The sequence below is a fragment of the Canis lupus genome, chromosome 13, assembly GCF_003254725.2.
Source record: "Canis lupus dingo isolate Sandy chromosome 13, ASM325472v2, whole genome shotgun sequence".
Lineage (NCBI taxonomy): Eukaryota > Metazoa > Chordata > Mammalia > Carnivora > Canidae > Canis > Canis lupus.
This window is the reverse complement of record NC_064255.1, coordinates 33,740,184-33,764,970: the sequence shown is the minus strand read 5'-3', so window position 1 is coordinate 33,764,970 and position 24,787 is coordinate 33,740,184. Positions and strand designations below refer to the sequence as shown.

Here is a 24,787-nt window from a genome sequence, read left to right as displayed (position 1 = left end):
AAAAGAAGAATGAGGGGTGCCATCTTTTAGACACTTGTGGGAGGGATGCCTGGGTGCCTCAGTGGTTGAGAGCCTGCCTTCAGCTTAGGGCATGAATCCAGTCCTGCGACTGAGTCCCGTATCAGGCTCCCTGCAAGGAGCCTACTTCTCCCTCTGCCTGTGTCTCTACCACTCTCTCTCTGTGTCATGAATAAATAGATAAAATCCTAAAAAAAAAAAAAAAAAAAAAAAAAAAGAATAGATGCATGTTGGAAGCTGGCAGTTAAAACAAATAGATTCCTTTGCCAATTGGTGAAAAATGGAAAGTCAAGAATGAAAGCAGCTGTGGATAGGACAGGACATGCCAAAGTGTCTCAAGGTGTAAATGGTTGAATGTAAGGGACCTCAAGACAACAATGAAAGATCTGCCGTCTTAGGAAGCTGAGCCACCTTGCAGAGTAACTTCACTCCTGAGCATCGCAACCTCCTCTGGACACCCGGACAGTAGGGCCCACCAGGCGGGCGTGCCCGAGGGCAGAGACGATGTCACCTCTCACATCATCCCATCACTAGCCAAATGGGGTTTCCTCTGAACGAGTTCACAGCTCCCCCAGCCCTTCCCAGAGCAGGTGCCATGGAACCCTCCCATCCCGCCTAAAAGGATCCCAGATCAAAGCTGTTTTGGGGAGAGAAGGTTCTCAAAAGTCCTGTGATACAGCAAACTTGTTTAACTTTTTTTTTTTTTTCAAATTGGCTTTTTCTCCATGTGTGACCACATAAATCCCCTCCTGTTTTCCTGGAAGTACTCACAGGCCCTTCAACCAGAATTCCAGAGAACATGCATGGGAATTCTGCTTGACGAATAAATGATGTCAACTTTGTGGCGATATTCTTTTCCTAAACTTTGAGAAATAGGTCAGCTGCATTTCTCATTTGGGCCAGATTTGACTCTTCAATCTCTTGCGCTTTGTTTCTCTTGCAGGTGGAAGAGGCGTTAAGTGAAGTTGATTTTCAGCTCAAGGTGGATCTGCACTTCACAGACAGTGAACAACAGTGAGTGTCCTGAAATCTCTGAATCGTGGTGGTATGGATTCCTTCCTCCAACCCTACTCTACCCCTGGGGCACCTCGTGGCCATGAACCCCAAAACATCTCTCAGAAACCCAGTTCCTGAGACACTGCAGTGCCCTCCACTGCCACAGCCCACCCCGCCACGGGGCTGGGAGTGTCTACGTGGTCATTTCAGACTGCACGCATTTTAGGCAGATGGCCCAAGTGCTGCGCGCACAGAAAACACCTGCCTGCTTGCCCTAATTATCTAGCACCTTCTCATGCCTGACACCTCCATTCATTTTCAGTGCAGCATTAATTCGGTCTTTAAATTAATGACCCTGTGAGGTGGTAAGTCTCAAGGCTCCTTCTGAATCACAGGAGGTTTGGCCAAGATTCTGCATCTTTGTACTAAATGCCTGCTATTGTGTTTCGACTCTCTGAAAAAGGAAAACCCATTTATTTTGTAACCTGCTGATTAAACAGGCAGGAGACAGGCACTCTTCTTCCCCATAACTGCTTCCTCTCATCCTGTTCTGGGGCCTCCTCCTCCTCCTACTCTGGGTGAGCTGTCAGCCGCAGGTTCTATCAGGTCAGAGATAACTAGGCCCTGTTTCAAGGATTATAAGTCTATTCGAGGATATTTCCAAAACTGCAACCTCTCATCCAGTTTATGACCTCTTCCTTGCTCCCTTCCCTTCCTGTTTCTACCACCACCCTGAGCAAGCTCTGGGCTTGCTCGGATCTGGAAGCCCCCAGGCCAGGGGCAGTGTGGTGGTTGGGGCAGCACGGTGGGTGGCTTCATATTTGCTCCTGGCCCCAGTCTCTGCCCAGGTGTGTGGATCTTGCAGGGTCAGGTGCGGTAAGGAGGAAGGAGATTGCAGAGGGCAAGGTTCATGTGGGATAGGTTCCTTAGCAAGCAGGACTTTCCATATAGTAGAGGCTGAATTGCTAGGTTCTTTGCTCTTGGGGTATCCCTATACATTGTGTGGGGATCTATCCATAAATTAGGCAAGCTCCCTCACTACCCCCTCTCCAATCCTGCAGTGCTTTGATATAGTGATGCCTCCTACGGCTGGTTCATTCACCCCTTGCAGGAAGCTCTTCTGGCATATTCTTCTCCAAAGAACCCATATCTGATCCTTGGGAAATGAACAAAGGCACTTGAATCCTTCACTGATGGGGCCTCCCTTCCCCCTGCAGTCTTCTTCACTCTTCCTTTGGTCATTGCAGCCACCCTCAGCTTCTCTCCTGAGGACTTCTACAGGATGAGTCAGGTACAAGGACCTATGTTCCCCTGATTCTAGGGGACACAGGACAAGCCCATTCAAAGATCTCTTTCATTAGGCTTACAGTTATGGGGAAGACACTCCTTTTTCCTCTGTGCTGTTAGCAGAATCTCAGAGAACTGTTTTGACCACTCTCCACAAATTAATCTGCACTTCTGGTGTCTGTACTTCTTCAGCAGTTGCTTCACGTTCTACTATGGAGAATGGAGAACCAGTTGGCCAGGTGGTCTTATGTTGGCAAGACAATCCCTCAATCCCTTCCAAGTCCAGACTCCCTATTGGAACTTTCTCCCTTTCCTCAAGGGCTGTCTCATCCCCAAGATGTGTCTGATTGTTATGGGAGTTTCCATGACACGAGGAATAGAATCAGATGGGATTCTCTGAGTTGCCCATGACCTGATGTTTCTGCACATTAAGAATGGGCATCTGCTGATGTGCAGATGGTCATGTCTAGTCTCTGGGCAGTCAAAGTATCTGTCCATGGTCTTGCCATGGTGTCTGGGCTCAATATCACAGATTCCTCATTTTTGTCTGGACCCAAGCCCCTCTGGCCACCTGCTTCCCTCATCCTTGCTGTTTACTCCTTTGTGAGATGGTAGATGCTTGGAAAATCTCATTTTCCTCATACGATTCCCAGGATTTGCTGTTCTAGCGCCATATTGAACTCAGCCCCTGTAGGAGGCTGGCTTTCTTCCTAACCTATAAAATCAGAAGTGAAGCCCCTCTGTCTGGTCTCATATGCCCCCTCCACCATCTGCGACTCCTATCATTCACCCACTTCATTAACCCACCCTGCCTTACCTTCCTCTGCCTGCTTCCTTCGGAGACATTCATCCATTACTCCATGGTGGACGTTTCTAAGGCATCAGAGAACTCTGCAAGTCAGCCTTGAAGTCCTTTGCCATCCATTCCACCAGGCAGGCTGAATGGTAGTCATGGTAGACCCAGAAGATGAGACTATCTTGCCATCAAAACAGTAGTCGACAGAGATAGGCCCAACGTGTATGAAAATCAGCAGTGCAGGCTCTGTGCTCATCAGCCATGAGATGCTGGTCAGGTCCCTGAACATCTTAGCAGCCTCATTTATAAAATGGACATTGTTATACAATCATGCCTCTGAGGTCTGTTATGAAGATTAACAGAGACAAAATCTCAAGTGTGCGGCCTGCCAAATCAATGCCTTCTTCCTCTCTGTGGCTTCCTAAATGCACATGGGGCCAGGCTCCCCTGTGTCCCTTCCTCGCTGTAATGCAGAGTGCTTAATAACAATCAGAGCAGGGGGGCTTCATGGAGGAGAAGATTAGCTAAGAGGAGCAGGAAGCCAGAGGCTGCGGAAGAGTTCATAATGCCATATTTTTTCATTTTCATAAATTGGGTTTAAGGATGATACAGCGTCTGTAGCCCATCCTGGGGACAGACATAAGGCTTTGAAACATGCCCCACACAGATGGCTTCTTTAAAACCATGCAGGCCAGAGACCAAACTAGAGAAGTGTGGTGTGGAATATTAGGGATTGGGGAGACCCCTTGACACCCATCTCCTCCAGTGGTCCTCACTGTGGGTAGGGCGATTCTATGCCCCAGGGACATTTAGCCACATCTGGAGACATTTTTGATTGTTACACTGGGGGTGGTGCTACTCGCCTGTAATGGGTGGATTCTCTGGATGCCGATGAACATCCTGCAGCACACAGGACAGCACTCCTTCCCCAACAAAGCATTATCTTATCCCCAAAGTCAACATCACCCTGCTCTAGTCTACCCTTACACCTGCACCTGCTATGTGGTACAGGCCCATGAGCGTACTCCTCCACGGACACAGGTAGCTCCCTCCTTGCCATCTGATCCCATTCCATCCCTGGACAGTTCTGCCTATGAGGAAATTCTTCTTTATTTAAGGAACAAGTCCTTTTGGTGTGCCTTCCCTCGCTTGCCCTCGATTTTAGTCCATGCCACCCCTTAGAAAAATTCTCAATCAGGATGACCCTTTGAGATCAGATAATAAGACTCTTCAATAAAGTCATCTCTTCATCTCCAACTAAATATCAGGGCTCTTTCTCCGTGTTTTGTGGGTTTGTTTGTTTGACTTTTTTCTTTTTGAGTTCCTTTATAAGAACACAGACAGTGTCTTCTCAGTGCTCTCAGGTTTATCTCCATCCTTTCTAAACTGAGAAACCCATGAACTGAGTTTTAGCTCCATTGATTGGCTCTAGCCATTTTAGAGAACAAAACAGCTATCACCTCCTTTATTCTGAGGTCTTTACTCCTATTAATGTGGCTTAAATTCTTCACATTTTTGACACCTTTGCTACCCTGACATGTACTTCCCATCCTGTTGTTGTTTGAGCCTAAGAATATTTCTGTGATTCCCACAACGCTGTGACCAAATGCATTCTAAGTAATAGAGTCCAGTACTGCAGAATGGACTGCATGGTTGGCTTTATCTTATGACTTTGAACAAGTCCGTTAACTCAGGCTGGCTTTACTTCCTTATCTGTAAATACTAGAAAAGACCTCATACGATGGTCATACGGGTTGCAGGAAAAGAACTGGATTCAGTTCCTAGTAAGACCTCAGCAAATTGTTGTCAGAATTAAAGTGACTATAAATGATAATGACTTTCTGAGGCTTAGAAGGTGTGCTCTTAACCCCTTCCCCATCAGGTTTCTCCCAGGTAAGAGAGGAGGCCCTGTTTGTGGTCTTTTATGGAGTCACACTGGGCTGCAGCGATTTATATACTTGGCGTCAGTTTGCACACAAGCTATAAGCAGCAAGGATTCCAGGAAGCATAACCTGTTGTGCTGGGTCTTGAGAGTTTGCTCCCCTTCTACTCTGTGTCTCATTTCCCCATCTACGGAGGAAGGAGAAGCCTGTCCTCTGACTATTCTCTGAGCTCTCTGCTTTACTCATGGAAGTAGAGCTTCCCAAGTCCCAAGTGCTCTGGTTCAGAGAAACTTGAGAGAAGCTGAGTGACCGGTTTCTAGAGCTTGGGATTAGCACTGGAGGAGCTTCATTTAGAGCAGAATCAACCCCGTTTTTATCATCAGAGGCTCGGTTGGACCTTGCCTCCCAGCCAGATCATCTGTTAGGAATCAGACTCACACCGAGGACAAAATACTGGAGCAAAGGTAGAGGAATCCTTGATGAAAGTGATCAGACTGTTTAACAAGTATGATTTGGGACTCATTTACTCATTCGGGCAGACAATTATTCCTTTTAATAAACAAACATTGAGCCAGACTCTGTAGTGTGCTGGATAGGATGCTAGATGGTGGAGATAGAAAGGCGAGTCAGTCACATTTCCTGGTCTCAGGAGGCAGAGATCTCGTAGAAAATACAAACTTACAAAGGGAGTGCTGTCCTGGCTGTGGGTGGAGAGAGATGAGCAGGGAGGGAGGCAGGCAGGCTGGGAGGGAGCTCAGGGTGGCTCCAGTGTTGAGATGAGCCTTGAAATGCATCTGGGAGTGTCTCCACCACTGGCCCGACAAAGGGCTTGGTGTCCGTGGCAGCAGAGCCTGAGCCCCGGGGCTGCCCAGAGGTAGCTGTGTGATGCCTCCTGAGTTCTTTTTCTTCTTGGGTGCTTAAATTCTTCAGCTGCCGATCATGGGAGAAATGATTTCTACCAGACAGGGTGATTGTAGGGATTGAATAAGATGATGTGTGCGTGGTGGTTGGCCCCGGGGTGAGGCTGTCACGCAGACCTGCCTGGGTGACAGCAGGGATGGCCTGCCATCACTCACGTGCGCTCGCTCACTTGCCTTCCAGGCTGAGGGACGTGGCGGGGGCACCTCTGATCAGCAGCCGCACGCTCGGCCTGCACTTCCACCCCCGGAGGGGTCTGCACCACCAGGTCCCCGTCATGTTCGACTATTTCCACCTGTCAGTGATCTCGGTGACCATCCACGCTGCCCTGGTGGCTCTGCAGCAGCCCTTGATCAGGTATGAGGTTATGGATAGCATCTGAGACCTGCGGGGGTGCCGCCCTGTATTTCTTGTTCTGCTCGGTCCCCGGTATGGTCCAGGGGCACCGGGCTGGCCGGGATTAATGGGCACAGACCAGAGGAGTATCTCCCAGGCCGACAGTCTAGGCTCTGGGCCTCCTTCATGAGCAGAGGAGAGGTGAGCAGTGGGTGGGAGCCGTGGAGAGGGCTTCAGGAGGGCACAGGGGTGGGTTGTGCTGAAGACCTGCCAGCGGTAGATCAGATCCAGATTCCATAGGGGTCAGACCCACGCACCTGCCAGGCTTTGCTTTTTCTAGCTGTGCCTTGTCTGAGAAGTCCCCACATGTCCCTGAGACACACAGTCTTCATCTGTAAACCAGGAGTGCTCATGTATCCCATGACTCTTAGACGAGGATGTGGCCAGGCCCCGGGGCAGGGCTCTCTTTTCTTCCCTCTCCCCAGCTTGCTCTTTGTTCAAAAGCAAGACCACCTGTGTGGCCCCATGTTTTCTCCAGTCAGTGAAACCCCATAAACCACTGAGGTTTCCTGAATCCTACAACTGCAGGAATGGAGCTGGCACATTGCATTATGCACCTGACATGGCCAGATGTGTACACGGGATCACTTCAGAACCTTGCCCATGAACTGGGCATGGGCTGCTCACATGTGCAAAGGGCCATTTGGGGAGACAGTCTTGCAGTGTGACATCTCAGGAAGGAGCTGATTTTCCAGTGTCCCCTTTCAGGACAGCTTCTGGGACTCCCCAACTGGGAGTTCAAATGACTGTGGGAGAGACTCCAGTCCCACTGAGTGTTGGGTGAAGCCCAGGCACTGATCGCCTGCTGGAGTCACCGAGTAGGGAAGGAGGAACTGGGATCCTAGCCAGGTGATGTGGTCAAGAGGTGCTATTCCTGGAGGCCTTCACTCCATCCTGTGGCCCTCGGCCGAGCTCCTTCCCAGGCTGCGTTTGTTGATGGGGTCAATTCAGACATTGACCTTGAATGGTGGACCTGATGGCTATGTGTCAGATCAACCATCATCCCCAAACTGAGAAGTGTCACGTGGAGATCAAGGCTCGGTGGGCTAAAGAACATGGTGTCTGGGAGAAAGGGGCACTACATAGGGCGAGCCTTCAGCAGTATTGGGTTTTGACCTAGGGAGAGCCCACGGCAGGGTGTTAGTTCAGAGCCCATGAATGGAGCCAAGGCCACTGAAGTTGAAGAGAGCTGGCGTCATGGGTTGTGCATGCGGAGTGCCTGGCTTCCAGCATTCTACAAGTGAGTGTAGACATTCTCCTGCCCATCGAGGATTGAACTCCTCCATGAAAACCAGACCCTGAGGGAAAAGAAGGTGCCTCTGTAAGGGAGACCATAAGACTATTCACTGGTCTGTCTGAAGGGCTGTATCAAAGGCCTGCTGTGCCCCAGGAACAGCATTAGGACATGAAGAGTATACTAGAGAGACACTGTGATAGACGATTCCCTCGAGGAGTACAGACTTGGATGGAGGGAGCCCATCTGCATTTATGGCATCATCATATGGCAAATGCTGCGTTTGACAGGAAACATTACAGAATCAGAGGAAAGCAGACCTGGATTTGGGAATTTGCAGGAGACATAGAATCCAGAAAGCCGCAGGGTGTATGATGATCCTGCTAAGGATGTTCCCTGGCTGTGTGCTCGCTCTAAGGCTTGGCAGAGAGTGGCCTTGGCGCAGACGTGAGGACACAGTCTGTCTGCTGTCAGCGACACAGGGTTGATGGCCAAAGGTGGTGTCCTGTGAGTGGCTGGCTCTCCACTGCTAAAGGTGAGCTGAGAGCCCAGCTGGGAAAAGCAGAGCTCCCTGCAGGCAGTTCTGGGTTCCAGAGATGGAGCTCTTGTGCCTCAGCTGCATCAGAACCCATCCTGATGTCTAGCACCACCAGGTAATTGCTGGAGATTCTTGGAGGGGTGTCTAACTTCTCTAGACATCTGGTTCAACATTGAAATAAAGGAGGAAGGAAGGAAGGGAGGGAGGGAGGGAGGGAGGGAGGGAGGGAGGAAGGAACTTACCAAAATTAGCAGTGATACTAACCCAACAGAAATGAAGGGGGTGAGATGAAGCACACAGTCAGTGCCAACATATGGTGAACACGTGCTTGATTAGTGGTGGGTATTAAGCTTTAGCCATTTCTGGAAAGGCCGAGCCAGGAAGCTCTGGGATGAATGGATCAGATCTGGGACCCTAAAAGGCTTAGAGCCCAGCAGGGCAGAAACACATTTAAGTATTTAAGTCTAGATCAGTATGCAAACCACCCTGGGAGCACGATGTGGGATGGGCTTAAAAGGGTTGGCTTTGGGGTGCAAGGGATCTGGATTCTGGGTTCCATTTTGAGTCTCCTGCTGATTAAGCATCTTAGCTCAAACAGGTGACTTTTCACCTCCCGGGGCTTCTGTGTCACTACATGCCAGGAGGTTGTTAGAAGGGTTAAATGAGATAGTACACGTCGTTGAGACCCTGGCCATGCATTCAGTTGATTAAAATCTACACAGTGCCTACCGTGTCACAGGCCCCGATCTCGGCCTCCTGGCTAGCACCCAACAAGCATGTTCTGAATTGAGAAAACTTTAAGTGTGGGGAAAAAATAGTTCTGCTCAGGGGAAACCAGGATGGGCTTCAGAGAAGAAACAGCCTTTGAGTTGGACACAGGGAGATAAACTGGGGTGGGTAAAGCTCACATTTAACAATGTGACTAATAACACATTACAGACTTGAGAATCCATTTACTGTCGAAGAAGGAAGCATGGGAGGTTTTGAGCAGGAGCATCACCTCCTGAGAGCTACACCATGAAGATCCCTCTGCTGGCCAGAGTGGGCTGGGCTGCAGGTGACATCAGGGTGGAGGCAGGAGGACCAGCGAGGGTCCAACTAGGAGATTCAGTGTTCACACTGACCTAAACAGCTGTGAGAAGCAGGTGTCACTCCTCCTGCTGCTGGGAGCCTTGATACGATCTAACGAGGAATTGGGATCTGGAAACTCCTCGTAGAAAATGTAACCTGACGGAAAGAGCTCCTTGCAAATCTGATGCAACAGAGAGGAGCCCACATAGACATTCAACGTCAAAGCCTGCTTCTCCAGGGATGGGGGTAAAAATAGAACTGTCTTCTGTTCTCTGGATTCTACAGGAAGGATTTCTATTAGTTCGCTCACAGTGGCTGAGAGCAGAGGAAACCCTTTAAAATTATAGGAAATACCTGTCAAATAGGGCAAGCTCTGGTTTTTCCAGAAAGGTGAGCTTTGCAGTGTCAGTTAAAACCAATCAGGAAGATGCAGGTGTGAAATTAAAATGTAACCTCAAAAGGCCTCCCGCCTTTCCTGAAACACCCCGAAGAAGAGAATCTACTTTTTAATCCTTAAATGGGAAGAGCTGGATTTCGGCGTGAGGGGTTCAGATCGACTGGGAAAGCCAGCCGAGCCCACAGTTAAGTAAAATAACCAGTGACTCCAGTTATTCATTTGCATCCTGCCCCTGAACGTGCCCTGAGCATCGCTGCTCATGGCATGTATTCTCTGTTTACCCCGAAACGTCCCTCTTACCCATTTGTAGCTAAACTGCACGCTCGCTTTACATCGCTGCTCCAGCCACACGAGAGTGATGATTATATCACACCCGGTGATATTTGTGCTGTTATCAACAGTAACTATCTAAACACGGTAATGATGGCGTTCGATTTTATTATATTTGTGGCATGATCGACAACAGCTGGAGCATTTATGGAATCATTACCGTTTGCCTGATGCTGTACTTAAAGCTGTGTTGGGCTCATCTCATGGGATCCTCAGGGCTGCCGGGGAAGGTGCTGAGACCAACCCTTCCCACGTCTCAGCCCCTCAGAGGCACCCGGAGCTTGTGGGTGCTGCCCCTGGGCTTCGAGCCCACCAGGCCGTTCTCCACAAACGGGTCCTCCTTCACTTGGTTGGTTCCAGACGCTGCTCTTCTGTGCTCACGGCTCGGAGTTCACCTTGCCCCTACTACACCTGGCTCCCTCCCTAGGCCACAGTGTCTTTGCAGAGAGGCCCATGCCTGCTGCATCCGCTGGCCTCCCCGCCACCGAACACGCGCCAGCTGTGTGCCACGCACCTAGCACATATTTGAATAAATGAATTAAGCAGAAATACAACAGGAGCTTAGGGAAGGGGGGAGGCTTGAAGGAGCTCACTCCAGATTGTACCCCAAAGGGAGTAGAAGCAAGACCCAGACGGTACCGGATGGAGCCCCCCGTCCTTCTGGCCTGGAGCCCGTCCCCTTGGAGCCCTGCCTCAGTGTCTCTCGGCAGGCACGTGGTCAGCCTCTAGGATGTGTGCCATTTTCCTGCCAGGATCTCATGCCAGGTGCACCACCTAGGCCGGAGCAAACTACGCCTCCTAAATGTCTTAGCTCCCAGTGCCCCACTGACAGCCCCGAGGGGCTGAGCTCCTGGCACCATCCCTCTCTTGACACTGTTTTTCTCCCTCTCCAATCCTCGTGCCTTGCAGTTTTACCCGTCCGGGAAGAGGCTCCTGGCTTGGTAAAGGCGGGCCAGACACAGGACCAGAACAGTCCAGCCTCTCTCTGGAAAACCTGGTCTTCGGAGCCGGATACTGCAAGCCGACATCCTCAGAGGTAAGGTCCACACAGGGACGTGGCCCTGAGGCCACACTCGGCTTTCCAGGGCGTGGGGTGTGTGTCCCTTCCTCTCATCTGCCCATCCATCCCTGCCTTCTTGTGAAACCTATCCTGATGCCGGCCTTGGGGCAGACACTGGCCCTAGGGTCCTCACATGCGTCTCTTCTGTGTGGTCCCCTGTGAGGGGCCTCCCTTGGATGGCATCATAACCTTAAAAGCCTATTGGCCTTGAGCTGTTTTCAAAACCTGGCCCCGTCTCTCACTTGCTCACTTTTCTGGGTCTTAACTCTCCTCCCGGCCCCGCCCCAAAGGGTGAGGTCATGAAAACTTAATAATCTTCTGGGGTCATGTGTATACCCGTGGCTGTAATGGATGTAAAGTTCCTAGCCCAATGCTGGTACTCAGTAGGTACTCAATAAATATACATACCCTGACCTTTCCTTCGTTCTTTCTTCCCCATCAGCACCCATCCCTACCCTTCTGTAAGGTGCACGGCTTTGGCCACACTCAGCATCACTCTGCCCCTGTCTCTCCTGAGCCAACACAGGAGCATTTTTATTAGGGACCTGCTCAAAAATACCCAGCCCGCATTAGCCTGGCTTCTCCAGAGAAACAGAAACAGCAAGAAATAGATGGAGGAACAGATTAGAGTATTTCCAACGAGCATTGACATATTTATGTCTACACTATACATATACATGAAGATCTGTTGGACAGAATTGGCTCATGTGGTGAAGGAGGGTGACAGGTCCCAAGACCTGACCCCCTGCCAGCTGGGACCCAGGAGAGCCCAGCTGGTGGTATTCCAGCCTGAGCCTGGATGTGCAGGCAGGAGAACACTGGTGCCCCAGCTGGAAGGGAGGCAGAGAGAGGACATTCTCTGGCTCAGCCCTTTGGTTCTACAGTCTTGGCTGGTTGGGTGATGCTCACCCATGTCGGGCGGGCGATCTGATTCAAATGTCAGCCTCATCCAGACAGTCACACCCAGGATCAGGTTTAGCCAAGTGTCTGGACACCCTGTGGCCCATTGGGTTGACACTTTGAACTACCATCCCACAGCCCATAGTATAAGTGTGGAAGGCTGTCTGCACTCAGCCTGCCCCCCCTCCGCCCCCAAAGAGGCACCCCACTGTGCTGTGCAGCCCCACTCCTGGCTCACAGGGTCCAGCATATCCAGTCCCCTGCTCTGCTGGCTCTCCTATGACATCACCTCTCCTAGCCTGAGCCCCAGCCAGGGAGGCCAGGCTGCAAAAGCTGCCCTAAGTCACATGTCCATCTGGGCCAGGCTTCTATGTCACGTGTCCTCATGTGGGGAGCTGAGGAGAGAGCTGCTGTGAGCCTCCTGCGGGACAGGGACTGGTCCCAGGACAGGGCTCTGTGCTTTGAAAGGAGGAGACTTTAAAGCCAAATAGCACTTCGTTGAAGGTGGACTCTAGCGACGTGTGGATGTAGGATCTCAGGCAGCCACTGAGCCTCTAGAACCCATGTCCTCGGTGATGACACTGGACCCAGCAGGGAGTGGAGGCCAGGGGACCAGCCAGCCAGGCAGGGGAGGTGGGTGTGTCTGTATTACCTCATGCACACAGATGGCTTTAGGCTCCGGCATAGGACTGGGAAGGAGTGGAAGGCCAGGACTTCCTGTGCCCTCTGCATCCCCAGGGCCACCCACTGACCCCTCCTCCTTAGCAGATGCTGTGTGCTTCCCTGGATCGGCCCCGACCCCCTGCTGCAGGCCTGGCTCCAGACTGCCTGTGGGTGGGCTGAAACCTTTGTTGTGACCACATCACAGCCCTGCTGCACCCTCAGCTGGGTCCTGCTTCCCTCTCCCGTACATGTGCTGGCACAGAGCCTCCCCAGAGATGGACCTGAAAATCTCCAGCTCAGACCATTTTCCAGGTAATTGGCATAGGACATTAGGGAACATCGGAGGCCGTAGGTCAATTCAAAGCATTTTGACGCATATTCCAAGACAGGCCTTTTGCTGGATCCATAGGAGCCTGTGAGGACGATTATGATAATAGTGTCTCGCAGAAGGAAGTCTAACGCACATCCTCTGAGAAGCAGTCTCTGATTTCCTTGGAAAAGGTTCTCTCTCCAAAATACTTCCTCCAGGCTTGACTCTAGGCAGCTCAGACTCTCCTCCCCTGGTGTCTGAACGTCTGGGGACAGAGACCAAGCTCACTCAGCATCACAAGCCCAGGCCCGGCACCAGGCAGGGCTTTCCTTGGAGGCCTTTCAGAGCCCTAGACCTGGGGTGGACTGGGGCAGGGAACATGGACCCTGGCATCCGAGAGGCTGAGCATGACCCAGCCAGATCCCTGCCCTTGAGAGAGTGTGATGTGGGAGAGAAAAGATTATGGTCTCAGGCGCCTGCTGTGCTCCTCAGCGCCATGTGACTTGGGGGAGTTGACTCACCCCTGGAAACTCAAGTTCTCAACTGGAGAATGGGATAATACCTGCTTTTAGAGAGAATCTCAGGAGTTAATATGTATCAAGACAGTACAAAAATAGACCCATAGCAGGCACATGATACAGTATAGTTTTTCCCCCTTCTATTTCTTTTCTTGGCTATTTTTGGGGATGTGTGTCAAAGAAGACATCCCTGTCTTTTACAAGAGTCAGATAAAATAGCTTATTTGTGGGTGCTCAGCAGTGAACTTGCTCATGGAGCTTAGCTCAATGGGTTATTTTCAGGACCTGATTCTTTTCCTGTGTATTTTCCATTTGGGTCCCATCCAATTATGCAGGCTCAGTGCTGCGCACCCACCCCGTGCCTTCCCACCAGGCAAGGGCTGCCAAGCAGAGAATAAAATCCACTCCCCCTTCCTCCCCTAGGAGCTGCGCATCCAAATCCCCAAGAAGCCCAGTGCATTAGCAAATAACATGGGAATCCACGCAGACTGCAGCATCAGCTGGAAGGATTAGAGGCCAGGTGTTCCCTTCAAAATAAGCCTTTCCGTGCAAAGATGTTTGCAGAAACTAGAGTTCCATAGCAAAACGAGCTGACCATGTGAAAAAACACGGGAGGCGAGGGTCCCTTCTCCAGTAGCCAAGCTCCTCCCTCCACGTATGCAGCCTCGCTGGAGGTGGAGCCTCTGATGTAGACTTGGAGCTCGCATCCCCTCCCCATCACAAGCCAGCAGCTTTGCCCTGTTGAAATTATTTTCCTTCTCTGATTTGCAGCTTATCTGTCAAAAAGGGACACTAATGCCTGCCTTGCAGGGTTGCTGAGAAGATTAGTGACATAAGCATATAAAAGCCTGGAGCCTAGAGCCTGGCACAGAGTGATCAATAAGACCCTCTGTTGGATTATTTTTTCTTTTGGTTTATCCACATAATTAAATTGAATGTCACTCCAAGAGCCCCCATGGAGTCTCATGGGTAGGACATCGAACAGAGTGTCTTAGGTGTGCTTTCGTTCTTGGCTTCGGCACCAACCTGCTGTGTGACCTTGAGTCAGACACTTGCCCTCTCTGGCTCTCTGTTTCCCAATGTGTAGAACGAGGATTGGATGAGATTGTGCTGGGCCCCATCTCCCCACGCAGCATTCCCTGTCCCTATCTGGTGCAATTGGGGGCATTTGACACATGCTTGATTTATTAGTCCAGATTCTCTAGAGAAACAGAACCAGGAGGATGTTTCACACAGATTTATTTTAAGGGGTTGTTTCGTGTGATTACGGAGGCCAGCAAGTCCGAAATCATCAGGTTAGTCCTGATGGAAGGAAGGAAGTCGCAGAAGGAAGTCTAACGCACATCCTCTGAGAAGCAGTCTCTGATTTCCTTGGAAAAGGTTCTCTCTCCAAAATACTTCCTCCAGGCTTGACTCTAGGCAGCTCAGACTAACTCCAGCTGGAGACCAAAGTACGAGCTGCAGTTTGAACACAGAGGCAGTCTATTGACCCAATGACCAAATTATTTCTTCTTGTTGGGTATGGGAGAGGGGGATCAGTCCTTCTATTAAGATCTTCGCCTGATTAGATGAGGCCCACCCATGTTATGGAGGATAATCTGCTTTCTTCAGAGTCTGATGACTTAAATGCTAATCTCTAAAACATAACTTTATAGAGACATCTAGAATAATGCTTGGCCAAGGAGCTGGGTACTGTGGCCTGGCAAAATTGACACATAGTAGTTGCTATCACACTTAATAATGTTAGGGCTCTGGCGGACGCTCGTTGAAGATCAAGAATCCAAATCCAAACCCAACAAATCCCTTTTTCCCTCCAGGTATGCCACACCCTCCCAGTGTGTCACCGAAATCGCTGGGTCACTCCACTGCCCGAGGGCAGGATAGCAGCCTGGTGGAGAGGCACACAGGCTTGAGGACTCTCCTTGTCCTCAGAGCTCGGCCTCCCCTGGCAGGGACATCAGTGTGCTTGTGCTCATGCATCGGTCACATAGTAGGCCCCAACTGTGTGCTAGCACCTGTGTGCTGCAGGGCTACAATGAAAGCACCTCTGTCTCCCCTGCAGTGGGTCCTGGGGTCTAGCGCATGAGACAAAGCAGGAGCTGAAGCTTTACAATTGTGCAGTGGTGTGTAAAGTGATGTCAACCATTTCACATCAAATGTCTGGACACTTGCTCTCTTAAGTCGTGGGTGCACATGCACTCCTCGACCACCAAGGTGCATTTCCTGTTATAGAAAAAGGACCTGGGATAGAGGTTAAGCTCGAGCTCACAGCCTTGCAGCCTCTTGCGGTCTTGACACCCATTCTTCAGCCCTGAAGGGTCTCGTGGGGGACCAGGGAAGGGGCACTGACTCCTGCGCTGCGGGGCCGGCTGTGGTTCTGCTCTGTCTGTGTGCATGCCTGGGGCAGGGCACATGCACGAGTGTCAGAAACCCATGGAATCCCAGAACTTCCAAATGCAGGAGAACAAAAGCCCTTGCAAGTAGACTGTCAGGCCTTTCACTTTCCAACAGACGTGGTCTAGCTGGCACCTTGAGTGTCCCCGGTCCTGGGCTCACTGTGGAAATCCCAGAAGTCGTGCTAGGGGCGGGCTGCGCTCTGCAGAGCAGATGAATTGTCTGAGATGCATGTGGTGGCTGCCAGTGGGAAACCCCTCCATCCTCAGCGTGACTTCAAAGGTGCTTTCCAGACCCAGGAGCATGGCACTGAGAGAAAATTCTAGATCGTAGCTCTGGAGTCACTTCCCTCTTAAGTCGGATTGCCGAGAATTGCAAAACGGCATCTTCCTGGGAGGGAATAACATGCCCACAGAGGTGAAGCACTGAGCTTCACGAAGCCTCCTGTGCTTAGCAGCCCCTCACTCAAGGCAAGCATGTGTCTGGTGGGGTTTGGGGTGTGGAAACTGAGGCACAGGGCTGACTTCCAGACAGACGTCTATCACCTCCTAGGCTCGCCCTTCTTTTTACCTCTTTGCCTCGCTTTTTATTGGGTTCCTTGTACTTCACCCTTGCTTTAAACTTACCCTTGCTTGTTACTGTAAACATCCTCATATTCCTTTCATGGGGATCCAGAATCCCAGAGCGAAGGACAGACATTCATTATTGCCATTAACACGTCACTGTATTACCTCTGGATTGTGACGTCTCTATGAGCAGAGATCCTGCCATTAGTCCATTTGCTCATCAGATATCCCGCAAGCACCTATTAGGTCTCGAGCACGAGACAAGGAGTTGGTGACAAGGTGCTAATGGGGAAATGCAGCCTCAGCCCCCACCTGGTGGGGCATCTTCATTTCTGTCACCCTTGGCACCCACTTGAGTTGCTTGCATGCTGTAGGTGCTCCCTCAGCATTGGAGGTATAGATGAGGTGAGATGGTATAGCATTAGGTTCTTTTTATTTTTTTTCATTTTCATTTTTTTTTAAGATTTTATTTATTTATTCATGAGAAACACAGAGAGAGAGAGAGAGAGAGAGAGAGAGAGAGAGAGGCAGAGACACAGGCAGAGGGAGAAGCAGGCTCCCTGCAAGGAGCCTGACATGGGACCCAATCCCGGGATTCCAGGATTATGCCCTGGGCCGAAGGCAGGCGCTAAACCACTGAGCCACCCAAGAATGCCCCCATTAGGTTATTTTTTTTTTAAAGATATTTATTATTTATTCATGAGAGACACAGAGAGAGAGAGGCAGAAACACAGGCAGAGGGAGAAGCAGGCTCCGTGCAGGGAGCCCGATGTGGGACTCCATCCCAGGACTCCAGGATCATGCCCTGGGCTGAAGGCAGCGCTAAACCGCTGAGCCACCCAGGCTGCCCCATTAGGTTCTTTTTAAAAAGATTTTATTTATTCATGAGAGACACACACAGAGAGAGGCAGAGACAATAGAGGGAGAAGCAGGCTCCCTGCAGGGAGCCTGATGTAGGACTCGATCCCAGGACCCTGGGGTCACGACCTGAGCCAAAGGCAGACCCTACCACTGAGCCACCCAGATGTCCTTATCATCAGGTTCTTGATGATGTCTGAGGAGTGACCACGGCCAACGTAGCCCTCAGACACAGTAGACAGGACACGGGCATCACAATACTTGAAGGACCAATGAAATGTTTTAATTTCTTGGAAAATCAAGACAAAGTATGTGTGGATGGACAGATAGATGGTATGTAATTATATCAATGCAGTCATGAAAGTAGAATTTTAAGTTTATATTTCTTTTATATTTTCTAACAGGTGAAAAGTGCCTGGGGCCCATCAGAGGCATAATTTGGCTCTGGGAACAATTACGATTAGCCCTCATTTTTACTTCATGATTAAATAAGGTCTTAAATAAGACCTAAATAAGCAGTACCCCGTATACCTAGACAATTTTCCTGTGGTGGGCAGGTGCTTGCTTAGAACTCAGCTGCCTCCTTGGCCCCAGCGTGATGCCTGCATGGGGAGTGTGTGGCACGAACACTGGTGTGGTGGTGAGATGCTTGAGCGCAGAGGAACAACCGTTTGAAATTTGTGAGCAACACGCTGTCAGGTTAACTACCTGGGGAAGAATCAGAAGTCATCAGGGAATCCCAATAGTTATTTAAAGAAAAACATGTTTTATCGCTTAAAAAAATGGGTTTAATGATGTCTGCTATTTCAGCAATTAAGATGTCAAGCATGGTCGTACTTACCTTCTCCATGAGAATGAGATCCTCTAACGCTTTCTCATGTACGTGGTGATCTGATTTACTATTTTTTAAAAGATTTCTTATTTTTTATTTTATTTTATATATTTTTAAAGATTTTATTTATTTATTCATGAGAGAGAGAGAGAGAGATTGAGAGGCAGAGACATAGGCAGAGGGAGAAGCAGGCTCCATGCAGGGAGCCTGATGTGGGACTCGATCCCGGGTCTCCAGGATCACGCCCTGGGCCAAAGGCAGGCGCTAAACCTCTGAGCCACCCAGGGATCCCCTAAAGATTTTTTTTAAATTTATTTATTCATGATAGACAGAGAGAGAGAGAGAGAGAGAGAGAGAGGCAGAGACACAGGCAGAGGGAGAAGCAGGCTCCATGCCGGGAGCCGGACGTGGGACTTGATCCCGGGACTCCAGGATCGTGCCCTGGGCCAAAGACAGGCGCTAAACCGCCGAGCCACCCAGGGATCCCCTGATCTGATTTACTAAAACCTTGCAAAACAAACAGCAAGTTGCTACCTGGCACAGAGCTATGACAGGCTTTGACTCCCTGGCACGTTGCATTCGTGTGTGTATGAAATTCCATGGGTCATTTCCGCAAAAGAATATAAATCCGTGAAAATGGGCTTTTCATGCAAAAGTCTGCAGTATCGCTTATTTATGCCCCATCCTTTTCATTAACGAAAACCGCCTTTATCATCACCTGACTTCAGAGGCCTTCTTCCTCTCCGGAGTTTCTGGGCGCAATGGGATGTCAGGGGGCAAGGATGGGCCAGAGGTATCCCTTCCCAGCCTGTCCTGTGTCCAGTGCAGTTGACACCCCGTGGACACAGGCTGAGTGGTCACCAGGTGAGGGGGGCAGCAGGGCACTCAGGCAAGAACACTGGGCTCGAGTACGGAAACCGGCAAGGCAAGGTCAGGTTCTTCTGTCGATGGCCTGTGAGAGCTCAGCAAGTCATTTGGCCACTCTGAGCCTCTGTTTTGTCTTCTTTTCCTATAGGGGGAGCATGAAACATGTTCACCCTGTAAGGTTTGCCTGGACTCAGGAGGGGAAAGCTCCTTAGTCCTTTAGGGATCCCTCTCTCTCCACTCCCTCCTCCCTGACCCAGGGGTATTGGGATGACATCACCACCCATCCCACTGGCCTTCTGATGTAACTATGTCAGCTTGTCAGCTGCATGTTGAACCCTTACACATGTTAGGCTGTGTGCTGACCGTTTTTGCTGTGCTTCCTCACGGCTCCTGGAATAGATTCACATCATTACAGGTGAGGAATCTAAAACTCTAGTAACTTCGGAGAGTCTCCAGGCATTGGGCAGCTGGTCCCTGGGGGGCCTAGATAGGTGCCGAGGTCCCCTGTCGTCCGGCACTCACCTTGGGTCCCCTTTGAATTGCTTTTACCTTCTCTATCCTGGGACCCTCCCAGTAAGTGGGACCCTCCCAGTAAGTGGGTGGCCATGGGCTGCATATTTACTGCTGAGCGGGCGGGTGGCAACAGGTGTCTCGGTGTCTCTACTGATGTCTGCTCCTTTTGGCGGTTGAGGAACCGAAGCCTAAGCCACACTTTCTGCTCTCATCGAGACAGTGGTTGTATTTAACACTCAGGTGGAAGAGGAAGTGGAACCACCATCAACAAGTCAGCCCCGAACCTACCCTTATGGAGTTGGCAATTTAGGCAGAAAAGAGAAAGAGATTGAAATAGTAAGTTGATGGGAGATAAACATTAAGAAAGAATTCGTCTTGAGTGTTGTAGTTTGCTGGGACACTTGAGACAGGGGCTCACCACCCGGGCTGATTGATGGAGAGCTTCCTGGAGGGAGGGACTTGGAAGAACAGGATGTAGGACTCTGCCTCTATTTCCATCTCTTGCCATGGACTAGTGGTTTCCTATGTCCTTTGTCTTCCAAAGCCACACAGGAGTAGGGGCCTTCCAAGTCCTCTGGCTCAGTTAGGTTTTTCTGTTTTGTTTTGTTTTTTAAGAGAAGGAGGGAGAGAGGTGAGGAGGGGCAGAGAGAGAGGAAGAGAGAGAATCTTAAGCAGTCTGCATGCCCAGCACAGAGCCTGATGCAGGGCTCGATCTTACGACTCTGAGATCATGACCTGATCCAAAATCAACAATCAGATGCTCAACTGACTGAGCCACCCAGGCACCCCTGGCCCATCATTTTAAAAAGAAAGAATATCCTTTCCTTGAAACTTTATTTCTTGCTTTACTTAACATGTTTTCCCAGAGCACCTAACTCGATTGCCCCAGTGATGGAGTGAACAAGCCCAGCCTAGGGAGAGATGCGCAGACCCCAAACAGGAACTGACACGGCAGGAAATCAGCCATTTGCCGGTGGTGCTGGCATCTGCTCGTGAAGAACCAAACAGGGCCAGGTTCCCGGGGCTGGGACGCGGTCCAGAAACACTTCCCAGAGTGAAGGAGCGCTGATGTGAATCAGAAGGGGGTGAATTGTCGGTTGTGGAGGGGAGCGGAGGGGTGAGGAAGGGCAGTGTGAAGGTGAGGGCAGTGAGGGAAAGGGCGTGTCCCTTCTGGGGCCGCCAGGGAGGTGAGTGCGGCCAGACCCGGGGCTGGAAGGGTCACCGGAGGCCCGATCCTCGGGAGCCCCGTAAGCCTGGTTAGCCACGGCAATACTGCATGAGGGGATCCGTGCGATAGGACGTGTTCTCCTGCAGCTCCGTACAGGATTGGTCAGAGGAGGTAGGGCCGGGGCAGAGAGGGAAGCTTGTGTGCTGTTGCAGTGGCCCAGTAGGGAGTGGGCAAGGTGCAGGGGAGGTGAGCAGGGCGGAGAGATGAAGGGATGTCCTGCCTGTAACTCAAGTAGAACGCAGGGAACCTGAAGGATAAGCACAGGTGGTGGTCATCTGTCATGGGTCCGAAGGGCTGGCTGTGAGCTAGCTACCTAACAAGGAGAATTGGCAAATTTTATTCACGCTAAAGTGCGAATGGCTGAGAGCATCCATTTTGGGTGACCCTGATTTAGGCATTTATGGTTTTTTATTATTTATTTTTTAAAAGATTTTATTTATTCATAAGAGATACACAGAGAGAGGCAGAGACACAGGCAGAGGGAGAAGCAGGCTCCATGCAGGGAGCCCAGTGTGGGACTCGATCCCTGGACTCTGGGATCACACCCTGGGCCAAAGACAGATGCTCAACTGCTGAGCCACCCGGGTGTTCCATCATTTACGTTTTTTTAAATGAGCATTTAACTCAAAGAAGGGGACATCTGCTATTCGTTCTGCCCTAGATATCGTCCTCTGACCCTCTTTCATCATGCTTTCCCCTGCAAGAACTCCTATTTATCCTTCAAAGCCCAACCCAGTGATTGCCACCACTATGACGCCTTCTTTGACCACCCAGGTATCCTAACCCGCTATTTTCTCTTTCTTACATTTATACTTTGGACATGCCTCTGCTGTCTTGTCGGAATGTCTTGTCTGAATAATTGCTTAATGCATCACTCGGCTCCACTTAAAAGCATTCCGTGAGGGCATAGCCATTCATAATGCTCACAATTAAATCCCTCCAAGGACATGTCACCCTTCTATCCCAGGATGAATCACCAAGCAGTCGCCTTGAGGAAGCCGACAGGTGACAGGCTGGCTCAGTCATCAGAGTTTTAAGCAGGAACGAGGACCCTCACAGTGGGCTGACAGTCTCTAGAGCTCTTTGCCACTTTCCTGCCTGTGCCCACCTTATGCATGTCATGACGTGTCACATGGAAGCCTGAACTAGGAGCATTAGGGACTCTGGGAGGTCAGGGCTTTGTGTGCTGCTGCTCAGGCACCAGAGCTGAGCTCTTGGGCCGATCCTGTTCCATATTGTCCAGCACACCAGCAGCCTGCCGGGCGCCCATATGACAATTGCCTCCATTACCCACTTGCTCAAGAGCCAGCAATGGGGTACCATTGCCATGAGGAGGATGTCCCGGGAGAAAAGGCATAAAGTCGAGGGCCAGACACTTGTGTTGAGGCTGGATATGCGTTTGTATGCGTATTTGATCCTTCATTTTATAAACATCGTATTGCATATCTAACCTGCAGCACTAGCCCCTGGGAGTTCAGCTAGGAGCAAGATACACGTGCAAGCAGACACACTGATCTTTACTTAATAATATCGTCACGAATGCAAAGGCACTGCTGTTCTGGGGAACCCAGCCTGGTCTGCATACAGAGGAGCTTCCTTGAGCAAGGGGAATTTAGGCTGTGATGTGAAGAGTGAGACATAGCCAGAGGTGAGGGCAGGGGGTGGTGACTAGGGCTGCCCTGTACAGCTGTGCAAGTTGTATACTACACAAAGACACCTGGAGGAGCAGGTGAGTTGGGATTGACATCCCGCCCACCCTCCACTTGCCAAGCTGTGCGTCACTATAGCCGTTTCCACCTAGACAAGGGCCCTTCCCTCTCCCCATTCATCCACCCAAGAGGGAAACTCTGGTTAGCATAAGGGCACCCTCTGGACTCACCGTGGCCCTGGAAGAGGAAGAATGTTTGAGCTCAGGGTCCGGTGGCCCAGGCCTGGCATGGGAGAAAGCGATGTGATGAGACGCCCGCAGCCCTGGGCCTGGGACCAAGTGACTGAGGTGGGGAGGGAGGCGAGCAAGGCTCCTGAGGTGGTGGTGGGGAGCTGTCACCTGCAGGAACCTGCAGACTGTGTGCTGAGGAAGCCGGCTGAGCTCCCAGGGTGACAGTGATGCACAAGCACGGCGCGGGGGTGAAGCACCCAGACAGTGCCTGGCAGGATGTTCGGGTTGCATTGCACACACTGCAGTGGGGGTAGCCACTGTCGGGCACTGCAGCAAGCTCCCCTGCAGCACTCGCTCCCCCGCAGGGTCAGCTGGGCTTCAGCCAGCACCCCGCACGCAGCCGTGCTAGCAAGGTGGTGGTTAGGAGACGGAGCAGAGTTCGAGTCCTAAAGGCCCGAGTCCTAAAGGGCAGGGGGTTAGATCACACTCTTGTCGAGATGTGTCCCATGTTGTGGGAATTTGAACACCAGGTCTGGACATGAAACCTTTCACCCTGGATATGTGTCTGAAATCTCTGAACCACGTCTTGCTGAATGCCAAGAGCCCGTAACTGACTTTACCCAGAATGCTGGCAATGCATTTGGTTCTCCCCTGCCATCCAGCTGGGCAGACATCAGCTGGTGGATGTAGAGAAGGCCTTTCCTATGCGATGTGGTCTCAGTGGAATGGACACTGACACGGGAGCCAGGATTTCAAGCCTCCAGAGCTGGTTTCCCCCAGAGAGTGTGCTGTGCCCATGGCAGACGGGCCAACTCGGGAGATGCAGAACCTTGCTGTACAGATGGGACAGGTGTGGAGACATCGAGGAGGGGACTCCACGCTCCTCTCCTTCTTCCCAGCCACACCTGCAGCTCTGTGAGGCCATGACACTAGGCTCTGGTCAGTGAAATGGGGGCAGAAATGACATGAGCCTCTCTCCTCCTTGCTCCCTGCGCATCTTACTTGATGCTCTGGGCTTCCTTTCTTCGATGGTGACCTCAGGGGTCTTGTGTTTGGGGACAGCGGTGGTACAAAACAAAAGGACCAGGGCGAGGAGACAGCATTTGGAGGAGAGCCACACAGGAGAGTCACTGAGTGGTGTGGGACTTTGGGAAAACAACAACAAAAAAACATGTTCAGTAACTGAGATTTATGGATTGCTTATCACAGCAGTTAGTGTTACTTTAATAATAATAATAATAATAATAATAATAAAAACTCGTAGTTTCTGTGGTCTCGCCTTACCAAAAACCTGAAAGCATGGCATTGACCTTAGCGAGCAGGAATCTAGAAGTGGAGACCTAGCAGTCAGAAGGTGGGCACACGGGGATCTGCGTTGCGCAGGGGCGGAGCATTTGGTCGGCTCTGCGGCCACGGAAGACAGACCCAAGGCTGCCGAGCTGTGTCTCTGGCAGGCCCTCAGCCCCGGCACTACTGACATTTGGGGATAATTTTTTTGCTGGGGGGGCATAGGGATGGGGGCTGCCCCGCGTACTTCAGGGCATGTTAGCAGCATCCCTGGTTTCTACGCTGTTAGATGCCAAAAGCACCCCCTCCTCCCCTGCAACAACCAGAAATGCCCCCTGGACACTGACACACACCCCCGGGAGGCAGAACCGGCCCTGGCTGAGAACGGCTGCCCTGGAGGAAGAAGCTGGGAGAGTGAGCATCAGCCATGCGTCTGCAGCACCCGTAGCTATGTTTGGAGAAGTGTCGCAGAGGCAGGTGAGCTCAGGAAAAGAATCAGCCAGCTTTCACGCAGACAGCAGGGGGGACAGACAGGGAAAGTCCTTGTGGGCATTTGGGAACTGGCAACCTTGGAAAAGCCTGTTTCTCTTTCTGAACAAACACACGGAGGTTGTTTTCAAAACAACCAACACCCAGGAACTTCGAGAGAACCCCAAGAAAACTTCTTGGTTGAATAAAGTGATGGTGACTTGAGGCAAGAACCAGATTAATGCCTCAGCTCTCCTATGTGTCGACCTAGAAAGCTCCAAGGCAGCTCCTGTTTAGTTTCTACAGAGGCCTGGGGCCAAAAAAACAGAAATGCAGCAGATTTAAGAGCCCAGGGAGATGACTGGAAACAAATAGATTGACAGCCTGCAAAATTTCCCCCAAAAATTGTGTTGCTGAAGAAACCACAAGCTTGGACTGCAAGACTGTTTGGCTGTTCGGGGCTCATCTCAACCCTTGGGGCTCCCTCCTGGTGTGCGTCCCTCAAGGGGCCACACGCCTCCTGCCACCCCAGGCTCCCAGGGAGCAGGAGACCCAGGGACTGTGGATTGCATGGATCCAG

General features: G+C 51.0%; 1 protein-coding gene across 2 annotated transcripts in view; it reads left to right on the top strand.

Moving 5' to 3' along the window:
* Positions 1-24,787, top strand: part of FAM135B (family with sequence similarity 135 member B) — a 283,971-nt gene that overhangs the window by 185,704 nt on the left and 73,480 nt on the right. For both annotated transcript variants that reach the window (XM_025450413.3, XM_025450411.3), the window contains exons 5-7: positions 962-1,032; positions 6,082-6,255; positions 10,774-10,900. In XM_025450413.3, coding sequence (XP_025306198.3) covers positions 962-1,032; positions 6,082-6,255; positions 10,774-10,900 — 372 coding nt within the window. The remainder of the gene's footprint in view (positions 1-961; positions 1,033-6,081; positions 6,256-10,773; positions 10,901-24,787) is intronic.